The sequence below is a fragment of the Cydia strobilella genome, chromosome 2 (genome assembly GCF_947568885.1).
Source record: "Cydia strobilella chromosome 2, ilCydStro3.1, whole genome shotgun sequence".
Classification (NCBI taxonomy): domain Eukaryota; kingdom Metazoa; phylum Arthropoda; class Insecta; order Lepidoptera; family Tortricidae; genus Cydia; species Cydia strobilella.
The window spans coordinates 19,302,795-19,313,794 of record NC_086042.1 but is presented as its reverse complement, the minus strand read 5'-3'; the positions used below and the strand labels follow the sequence as shown (position 1 = coordinate 19,313,794).

The following is an 11,000-nucleotide window of genomic DNA, read 5'->3' as shown; positions in this document are numbered from 1 at the left end:
GACGGGGCTACATGGGGCCAATAACTTTATATACGTCGTATTTCCCATAAAGCGTAGTTATGGGATCATTGTATTTTGTTCGACCGGTCGTGCCCTACAAAAGGCTATAAGCTTGCTATAAACCCTCTACGAATTTCGTAGCACCCGCTACGAAAAGTTGTGCTTTTACCAATCTTGAATTATACTTTCTAACGATTTTTGTTTCTCTTCTGGTACTTTTTTTCACTGCACGTTTTTGAGGATGCACATATTTGAATTGTGGTGCGCTAACGATGGTTCATATATTGACAGGGCACGCAATATTTTCAAATACTTGTGCAACAGCTACCAGAAGAGGCTGAAAACGTTAATGTTAACAATCTACGTAGTCTTAATACTTTAAGTAGAAGTTTATCAACATTTTGGAAGAAAGAGAGTAAAACTAAGGTAACAGTTATTGCTAAATATAATGAGTGGTTAAATAGTGTAGAAGCCTGTTAAAGGTACAGTACCTATGTATAAGATACTCTATGGTTTACTAAAAAGGCTAGTGCTGCACTCGGGTGGCAGAACATTGCAGTAATATCCCCTATTTGTACGATATTAACATCTTTGTAAATATATAAATTTTAATTTTAAATATAGATTTTTTACATTGTAGGTATTATGATATTAAATATTGGTTTTATTATATTATTGAAGAATACGTTGTAATATATTTTTTTAATTGTATTTTTGTAGGGCTTTAAAATTGTATGTATTTCGAATACTTTTTTTGTTATCAGTTAGATTTTTTTAAGGGTAAAATATACAAAGTTAAACTTTTTATTACGGTTTTTTTTATTAGACCTTGAAACAAAAAAACACGAATATATTTATATTTTGAGCGTATCTGATACTTTCGGAGAATTTGTTTTATGATACTTTCTTCATACAAGCCGAACCACCGTGTAGTAGGCTGGGTAGGACAAAGCAAAAAGTTATATCTATATGAAAGCATGGAGCATGGGCATAGCTCAGCTCAGACCTCAGTCAGAGTAAGGGGCAGACACAGACCACAGTTTTGGACACTAAAAATAAGTACACAGTTCGCTAGAAGGTTTCTAGTTTGATAGTTTTGTGTATACCAAAAAGTTATTTATTAATCGCACAGTCAATAACTCTGCTCTGTACATATTGTACCTACCTATGGGAGCACGAGAATTTTTTTCGCCCAATATAATTTCCCAAATCCCAACCAACATATCGCAGAATGTTTACACCACACATGGTTTACCATAATATATATTCATAATTATTACACATAGTTTCATTTGGGCGAATTATTAGTTGACATAAGTTAGTAAGCCAAATAAACCCTTGGAAAAATACACCTATACAAAACGTATATGCCATTCATAGATGATTCGCCAAAATTAATTTATGGGTAATAAGGAATAGGTACATTATAACGTCTGCTTTGCTTACCATCTTTGCTCTGCTGGTATATGAGAAAAAGAAACAAGTTTTTTAATTTAAATAATTTAATTAATCAATTAAACAATTCACTTATTAAGCCTGCACATAGGGTTGGTGTGGACCATCTGCAGGTCGACGCGTGGCCCGACCAAATCGCGGATGTTGTTGAGCCCGTACTTGATCATGGTGGGCCGCTCCAGCGACAGTCCCCACGCGATCACATTCACGTCCTCGGGCAGACCCATGGGCAGAAGCATCTCGGGCCGGAAAACGCCGGAATTGCCGATTTCAATCCATTTGCCAAGACCTGGAATTATTTTTGATGATTTTAGAAATCGTTAATCATATTCTTAAAGTGAGATCCATTCAGACTTTATCTAACTATGGATTAGCCAGCGGCTTACCCATGTCCGAACAATGCGTTTTTTGTTTAGGTAATATTGCTGAAGCTGAGCCACCAGAACAATATTTTATATGTAATGTATGGAAAAATGCTGTGTTTGGTAGAGACTATGTGCAGAATGCAAACTTGGAACTACAGGAATTAGAAGCCAAGACGCTGAAAAGTGTCCAAAGGGGGATAAGTCCAAGGTCGCGCGATGCAACCATACAATGCTAGTCCGTAGTAGGCCACCATCGCGACCTTGTGTAGGTAACGATGACTTACCCTCATGGAACGCAAAGATCTCCATGCTGGGCTCTGTGTAGGGGTTGTAAGCAGGTTTGAACTGTAGACGGTTGAAGCCGAGGCGCTGGAAGAAGGCGTCCAGCACAGCGATTAGGTCAGCCAGCCCGAGGCCGCGCGCTGCGATCACGCCCTCCACCTGGTGGAACTCCGCTAAGTGTGTCGCGTCCAGAGTCTCGTTGCGGAACACCTGAACGCATTGCAATTAATTTAAAAAAAACTTTCAGAAAACATTAAAGAGTACACGTACTTTCATTTGATAATTTACCTTACCTTATCAATACTGAAGTACTTCTGTGGAGTGAACTCCTTTTGCTGTGCTAGATGGTACAGCATACGCGCGCTTACGGCGGTAGTATGGGTTCGCAGTAAGTTCTTCTGTGCCTCCTCTATCTTCCAGTCGTAACGGTAGCCCTAGTGAAACAAACAAATGACATGAGACAAGGCCTAAATAATAGGAAGCGTGGCCTAAATATAGAAGGAGCAGACCAGGAGCTCCCTGTTTTTTGGTACGAAGTCTAAATGTCACGTTTGAGTTTCCAACTTTGTCCGCAAGGTAGAGTCTTTAGAACGTGCAAGGGAGCGTACATGAACAGTAGAGGGAGGTAGGAGTAGGGCATGCTCTCGGGAAGTCCCAGTTCTCATATTCCCGGGAATTTTATAGCGTCGAAAGAACCGGTACTGAAGACCCGGTACCGGTACTTCCCGGTTGTCATCACCATTTTAATAGTAGTAATATTTTAGTACTTTAGTTCGGGACATTAAATAACATTTAATAATGTTGCTATCAAACGAGGAACCCAAATAACCCGATAACATACCCTAGTAAAGTATTAGGCATTCCAATCGATATTACGGATAATGGTAAATTGTAAAAATTCACCCAATTTTCAATTTATATTTATTATCTGAAACATCGTTCAGTACTTTTATGACGGTTAAATATAAAGGACCATGATTTTAGTAATCTATGTATGTTTGTGTCGTATGTCCCAATGAAGCATTAAAGCTACTAAACTACACCTATTAAGATGAATTAGGTGTCTACCTTATTTAAACATTTTTACCCGGGTGACTTCAGCTATATTTTTAAACAACTTTTTCATAAGTAGGATATCCGAATATTGTTCTTCTAGGAAGTTGGTTTTATATAAAAATATTCCGTTGTCAGGTTGAGTTTTGCCGTGCCGTCATAGTGCTTAGTGCATCGACTAACTACGGCTGTGTGGCTCGTACACCTTTCACAAGGCTCTAGTGTAGAGCCAATTAAGGTTTCGCGATAAAAGCGCGTGCAATCAATCCCTTAAAATTTGGTCAATATTTGTAGCGATTATGGGGCATTTCCAAAGGGGCGTAGCGGAGGCACAGAATAAATAATAGTTCTACGTACAGAGGGCTCATTGTAAAACAAAACCCCTGTTTAGGTAACCCCTATAGCAAACGGGATTAAACGTTGCCGATTGGACATATTATATATACTTATGTGTAGTCAGCATTTCTGTAATTTTTCCTGCAACCAGCTGCGATGCAGTGTTTACTTGCTTTAGAAATATTTGTATGCGACACCAGATCTGGTGACAGCCGCGCCGACGCGGAGTGACACACGCTTGGCGGAGGATGTACACAAAGAGCATATAATAACTACGTTCTACTGGATGTACATAAATTTCGGCGAGCATAGGCAAAGTCTCAAAATGTAGAGGGCCGTGTGCCGGTTAATTTCGTAAAATAGGTTGGAGCGCTAATAAAACTGTTTATTGATAAATTATATAAATTATTTATAAGAAAATAAGTCATTCCTAAAGACGTATTGTACGCTAACACAAACAATTTCTTAAAAATAATCATAAGACGCCTTGAGAACCGGGAATCCTGGTTCCAGCCATACCCAGAATCGGGAAATGAAATTCTTGGTACCGGGGCCGGTACTGCATTCCCTAGGTAGGAGGCATGACCTCCTTATAAGATTTAAGAGTTATTGATAATTTTTTGAATGTTATATGCATAGAAAGCTATCATTATTTCGTAGGCCAGCAAGCAGCAAAGCCATATGTAACTCCGTATAACATGAATAAAGTCTAAGGCCAGGATTACACTTGTAAGTTTTACTTACGTAAGTAGGGACACAGCTATACTACAGAATGAGATATTTTATTTTATTTTATTTTTATTTGAAAATATGTTACATGACTTTACAGAAATCCAATGCGCCATGAAACTTAAAATTAACATTAAACAAACAGGTTATTAAAAATAACAATCAGGTACAAACAAATATTTACAAATAACACAATTACAAATAACTATTACTAATTAAACTTTCACGGATGTAGGCCTCGCATCCATCACCTCACAGAATCTCAGGCATTCATTTCTCACAGACGCCCATCGCCACGCAAACAGGTCGCACTCGGGTGCTGATGCCAAGAGAGCATTCAACTGTGTGAGGGCACGGAGCAGCGGAGAGTTGAGGCGCGACACGGTGCGTCTCTCCGGCAAAGCCAACAGATCGCGTCGCCGCGGTCTGAGGGCTATCCTGGGGATGTACCGCACGAGTCGACTCACCAGTTCTGGGCAGTCTGAATCACCGCGCAGGGTCCGACACGCAAACGTCAATAAGCTAAGGTTACGTCTCACCTCCAAAGAGTTGTAACCTAAGGCCCCAAGAAGATACTTCGTCGGATAGAGAAACGGGTAATAGCCAAACATTTTCTTGTATAAAACCCTTAAAAAGGCTTTTTGTACCTTTTCAAGAAGCAAACTGTAGGTAGATTCGTAGGGATGCCAAACGATCGATGATGTCTCAAGCTTGCTTCTTACTAGCGCATTATAGACAAGCCTGATCGCAACAGGATCGTTAAATTGACGAAGGTTGCGTACAACGAAGCCCAGTCTTCGAAAGCAGTCGCTAGCAAGCGTCGAGATATGCTCGTGGAAAGTAAGCCGCGTATCGAAGACCACACCCAGATCTTTAATAGAGCACACGCGGTTTATAGGCTCGGACCCCAGCACATATTGTGCATGCAACGGCATATGAGCACGGCTGAAAGTGCAGACGCAACATTTAGCCGGGTTGAACAGCAACTTGTTTTCGGTGCTCCAGAGAAAAACCGAGTCGATGTCCCTTTGTAACGACTCACAGTCAGTACTCTGCTCCACTCCATATACCAACTTAAGGTCATCTGCATATAGGAGACACTGAGTCGATTGAAGGACTGATCTGAGGTCGTTTATCATGATCCCAAATAAGAAAGGACCTAATATGGAGCCTTGACTGACCCCAGACCGGGTATGATAAGGGGCCGAGACGAAGCATCCATGCTTGACATACTGCTGCCGATCGCGTAGATAACTAGCGAAGAATGACAACAATGCGGGAGAAAAGCCAATCCGATCCAGTTTCGCCAACAACACATCGTTATCCACGCGATCGAAAGCCTTACTGAAATCAAAATAAAGGACATCGACTTGGATACCTCTATCCAGGTGCTCAGATATGCTCTCAGCCAAAATTAATAGGTTGGTGTTAACCGAGCGACTATGTCTGAATCCATGTTGTGCGTCACATAAAAATGGCTTTACCTGTGCGCATAGAGTTCGGTGGACTATTGACTCAAAGAGCTTGGCCAGAGTGGAAAGGACGGCAATGGGCCTATAGTTTTCCACGATTGTGGCGTCATTTGCCTTTGGTATAGGTCTCACCCTCGAGAGTTTCCAGCGAAGAGGGTATGACCCAGTACAAAGTGCCAAATTAAAGATGAAGTGTAAAGGGACTTTAAGGTAATCCATACATCCCTTTACAACGTACGCTGGCAAGTTGTCCGGGCCCACCGCACACTTGGATTTAAGACGCTTTATCCCAGATACAACCTGTTCCATCGATACTGCATCTATATGGATGTTGTTGGCACTACGGTTAACATACTCAGTTCCCCGTACGTTAGGATCCAGAAGCGGGGTGTCAGGCAAAAATACCCCAGAGAAATAGCTCGCAAACGCATCAGCTACCTCAGCTCCAGTAAACAGCTTTCCATCTAACTTCACACTACTAGCGAACCCTCCCGTCGACTTCAGGCTGTCCAAGTGCTGCCAAAACGCCCTCGGATTATCCTTTACCTTGGTCTGAATTCTACCGATGTAGTCGTCGTAGGCTGAGGCTATTCGTCCTTTCAACTCAGACCTCAATTTTGCGAACACGTTATAAGACTCTTTGTTATTCGTGCGTTTCCATTCTCGGTGCAGGTCACTTTTTAGCCTCAGGTCATTAATGAGGTCTGCGGTGAACCAAACAGGATATCGTCTACTAGGCTTTCTCGGACAACTTCGTTTAGGAACGCAAGTGTCAAAGATTCCGTACAATATTTGGTAAAAGCTATTTACAGCACCGTCGACATTCCCAGCACTGAGAACTTCCTGCCAGTTCACCTCCGAGACTAATTTGTATATGAGCTTGTAATTACCTTTAGCGAAGTTCCAGTCCCGCTCCATTTCTACATTACTCGGAGCTAATCTTTCAGTCGAGGGACGGCGCGTCAAACTGTTTGTTGGAATTGAAATCTCCAAAGGAGGGTGATACGCGTCAGATCTCGGAACCAGACCACCTCCCGACAACTCACTCACGGTACTCGAGATGGTCTCCGACACCAGCACAACATCTAACTTGCCGCCATATGCATTCATCACCTCATTGGTCTCTTTTAAACCGCATACCGCTAAAAAATAACAATAGTAAGTTAAGACATTTTGGGATGTATATGCCGGATTCAAGTTTAAGTCACCGACTACCAGCACTACAGACTTTAATGTCTCAACCACTGACTCTACTTTCTGGAACCATCTCAAATAAGTTTCATCGTTTGCGTTAGGAGGAATGTACACCGCGCACAAATAGAATGTAACTTGGTCAATAACACACGAAGCCCATAAATCCTCTCCGCTTGGGGTTTCGAAGTCTCGACATCGCTGGAGAAGGACTCCTGGTCGCGCAGCGAGGAGCACGCCGCCGCCACGCGCGCCCGTGGCGCGGTCCCGGCGCAACACACTCCACCCGCCGCACATGAGTTCAGCATCGTTGACATATATGAATATCGTAATCTCATTCTAGCAAATAGTTTTGTCCCTACTTACGTAATTACACTTGTAAGTTTTACTTACGTAAGTAGCGACACAGCTATACTACAGATACTGTAGTACAGAATGAGATATGAATATCGTAATCTCATTCTAGCAAATAGTTTTGTCCCTACTTACGTAAGTAAAACTTATAAGTGTAATCCTGGCCTAAGGAAAAAACGTGCCTCGAAAATCAAGAAAAAGACATTCTTGAATAGATGGTGCCACACCTTTGGCCTATGCTCGGCTAGATGGCGTTGACGACACCGTTTGATATTTAATAATTTTAACACATATCAGTGAAAGAACCTGGATCATTCATATAGCGTTCTAAAAAAATAAAAATAAAAAATCATTTATATCCATATTGTATTGTATTGTATATATACTTATATACATTTTTTGATATTTTTATTTTCTTTCCTTTAGGCAACCCTATTTATTAATGTTCAGGAACATATTTTCTTTCATAAAACATAAGTTTCATCCATCAGACGTATCGGTGAAGGGCGACCATATATAACGTATTTAGGCTACTGGCTTTGGATCTGTTCAAGATATACAACAAAACTGCATATGCAGTTTGGCGAGTAATTTTGAAATTAATTATGAAAAAAAAAAAAAAAAAAGAAACATTGATACGGCTGTGGGTGCAATCAATAATGTGGTGCAAAACATAATAAACCCACCTGGGACCCATAGCCTCCTTCACTGTGCACCTTCTTAACTTTTTCCAAGTATTTCATAGGGAACTGAGTGCAGGTCGCCGGTGAAGACACGAAGAAGGTGTCATGCGCATCTCGCGCGGGATGCTGCTGCGGCTGGTACAGCGCGTCGAAGTTCCAGAACGAACTCTCCACATACTTGTTTGTTGGCATCTCTGTGAAACCCATCTCCAGGAAGATCTCACGGAATTCTGAACGCACTTTGAGGAGGGGATGAAGGTGGCCACATTCTGGGGGTTGACCTGAAAATGGCAATTCAAATGTTCTTTCTTTATCAAAATAAATTAAACATGTCGCCCCTATTGGCATTGGCAAACAAGACTTGAAAATTTGTATCTACTTTTTTCAATCATAGTTCTAATTGGTGATGTGAAACAAACCTAAATTTATTTTAAGTAGGGTAAACTAGCATTGTTTGGTGACACGCCTAATTCGGTGATACAAGCAATCAGTGTTTACCACTTTATTGACCTCTCCCTTGAGTAGGGAACTATGATAGCACCCATGAGGCTGACATGTTCACCTAGAGTGTCCAAAGCCTCCATAAAAACCAGATAAAAAAAAAAAAAAAAAAAAAGTTTTGAAGCATGACACCCAGGAAAGCTAGTGAATTAGGGCCTTTTAAATGGGACCTCACGACTTTACGGCTTCGGCGGCTTTTCCGCGAGGCCCATTTAAAACGAGAAAAATATACAAATGGCGGACTTAGTGCCAAATGACAAACAGACGTGAACTTTGGTGCAAACAAAAAAATAATTTCTAAGATAATGAATTTTAATACTACAATTATGATAGTTGTTAGTGTTGTTACAATTCAAACCTACCCAAAAAATATGTTTATTTAAATAATTTTCTAGTATAAGGAAGAGAAATATCTTACCAAGGGCATCAAAGTTGTAAGGCTTGAAATCCAAAGTCTTCCAAGATCCAGTCAAAAGCATTTCACTAGTTAAATCCGTCTCTAACTTTTTAATACTTGTGGCAAACTGTGGGCCTTTGGAGAGAAGGAAACTTTTAATGGTGATCTCCTGGAGCAGTTTACGTTTCTTATAATCATTCCGAACATTGTCTGGCAGTGTGTCTAGGCCTTTCTTCACTTCATTCAGGTGGTCTTGCACTATGTCTGTGATAGCATCAACTTTACGTTTCACAATCGGGGCACCTCCAGATTTATCTATTAGTATCCAGCCTGATGACATGGCTTTGCTGAAGCCAACTTTTGCATTTGGTGATGTCTGTAAATAAATATAATATAAAAGACCTCAAAAATACTCCAAATTTATCTATGTATTTAAATAAAAAGTACACACATTAAGCATCATTTTAAAAATAGGTATATACAGTGTTCATACAAACTATCTCCCCCTTCTATAAACCGTAATAGGTATACAGTATTCATACAAACTATCTCCCACTTCTATAAACTGCAATAGGTATACAGTATTCATACAAACTATCTCCCCCTTCTATAAACCGTAATAGGTATACAGTATTCATACAAACTATCTCCCACTTCTATAAACTGCAATAGGTATACAGTATTCATACAAACTATCTCCCCCTTCTATAAACCGCAATAGGTATACAGTATTCATACCAACTATCTCCCCCTTCTATAAACCGCAATAGGTATACAGTATTCATACAAACTATCTCCCCCTTCTAACCGCAATAGGTATACAGTGTTCATACAAACTATCTCCCCCTTCTATAAACCGCAATAGGTATACAGTATTCATACAAACTATCTCCCCCTTCTAACCACAATAGGTATACAGTATTCATACAAACTATCTCCCCCTTTCTATAAACCGCAATAGGTATACAGTATTCATACAAACTATCTCCCCCTTCTAACCGCAATAGGTATACACTGTTCATAAACACTTTCTCCCCCTTCTAACCGCAATAGGTATACACTGTTCATAAACACTATCTCCGCCTTCTAACAGCAATAGGGTAAATATTTCTAAAAATACGACATATTGTCAGTTATATCATAATACTACAATTTAATTGTCTCTACATTGAAGTAATCTATCCCAAATCCCAAAAAAGTATTCTAAAGCATCCTAATTCACAAATAATACAGACATTAAAAATATTTATGGTACAAGCTTTTATCACTTAAGTACTGTACTTTTCTTCCGGCAACTAATACTCACCGAGAGAATTCTAATAACCCCAAACACAATAAGTTCGAGTTGTTTTATCACAGTGGCCACCTCCTGTCTCAATCCTCAGATCAGCTCCATGTCATCATAATATTGATATGATTTACATATGTATGCAAAATCTCAGCTCAATCGGAAATCGGGAAGTGGGTCAAATTTAGCTTTCAAGATTGGACCCACACTAACAAAACAACTAACAGGACGAGTTAAATAAAAGCTTGTAAAAATATGGATGTATTCAATAGGTGCAGTGCAAAAAAATCTTATCAATGTTTGAACTAAGTGACCACTTCATTATCAACATACCTTCATTAACTCAGCTTGTGGTATGCCATTTTCAGGCACGCTTTTGTATAAAACTGCTTCATGGCTACCTTTATCAGCGACCAAATTCCCTTCCTCGGTCAGCTCCCATTTTGTACTTTTAGCTGCCTCGGAAATCACCATCTCTAAGGCTTCCAAACTCTTTACAGCACCTACTACTTTCTGATGATCCTCAGCAAACTCACTAGCTAACTTTAGAGTGTCCACTTTATCACCCTTCTCTAAGTAATGTAAAATCCTTTCGTTTAATTCCATTTTGTGTAATAATTTGTGATTTTAGGTTACGGGAAAAATTATCACTCCTCTCCCTCAGCCGGCGACTGCCAACAATGAACAGGCCAACATCACCCAACATGCGATATTCAATATACTAATATACATACATTATTCATGCATATTTGCATAATGTCATCATGACATTGACAGTAACAGACTACCGCACCGCAACCTTGGTGCGGTGTGGCGCACGTATCGATAGCGTGTAAGGTGGTCGCCTTACGTGCGTTAAGGACGCAGCTAGATAAGTTAGACCAAGAAAGAGAT

At 40.2% G+C, this 11,000-nt stretch overlaps 1 protein-coding gene across 1 annotated transcript; it reads right to left on the bottom strand.

Moving 5' to 3' along the window:
* Positions 1–1,477: 1,477 nt before the first annotated feature.
* LOC134753169 (phenylalanine--tRNA ligase alpha subunit) lies at positions 1,478–10,794 on the bottom strand. The gene is made up of 6 exons (XM_063688969.1): positions 10,440–10,794; positions 8,840–9,194; positions 7,924–8,201; positions 2,396–2,536; positions 2,105–2,312; positions 1,478–1,744 (listed from the first exon to the last, which is right to left on the bottom strand). Exons 1-6 carry the CDS (start codon positions 10,710–10,712, stop codon positions 1,524–1,526), a joined length of 1,476 nt encoding a protein of 491 aa, XP_063545039.1. The 5' UTR covers positions 10,713–10,794; the 3' UTR covers positions 1,478–1,523.
* Positions 10,795–11,000: the final 206 nt, after the last annotated feature.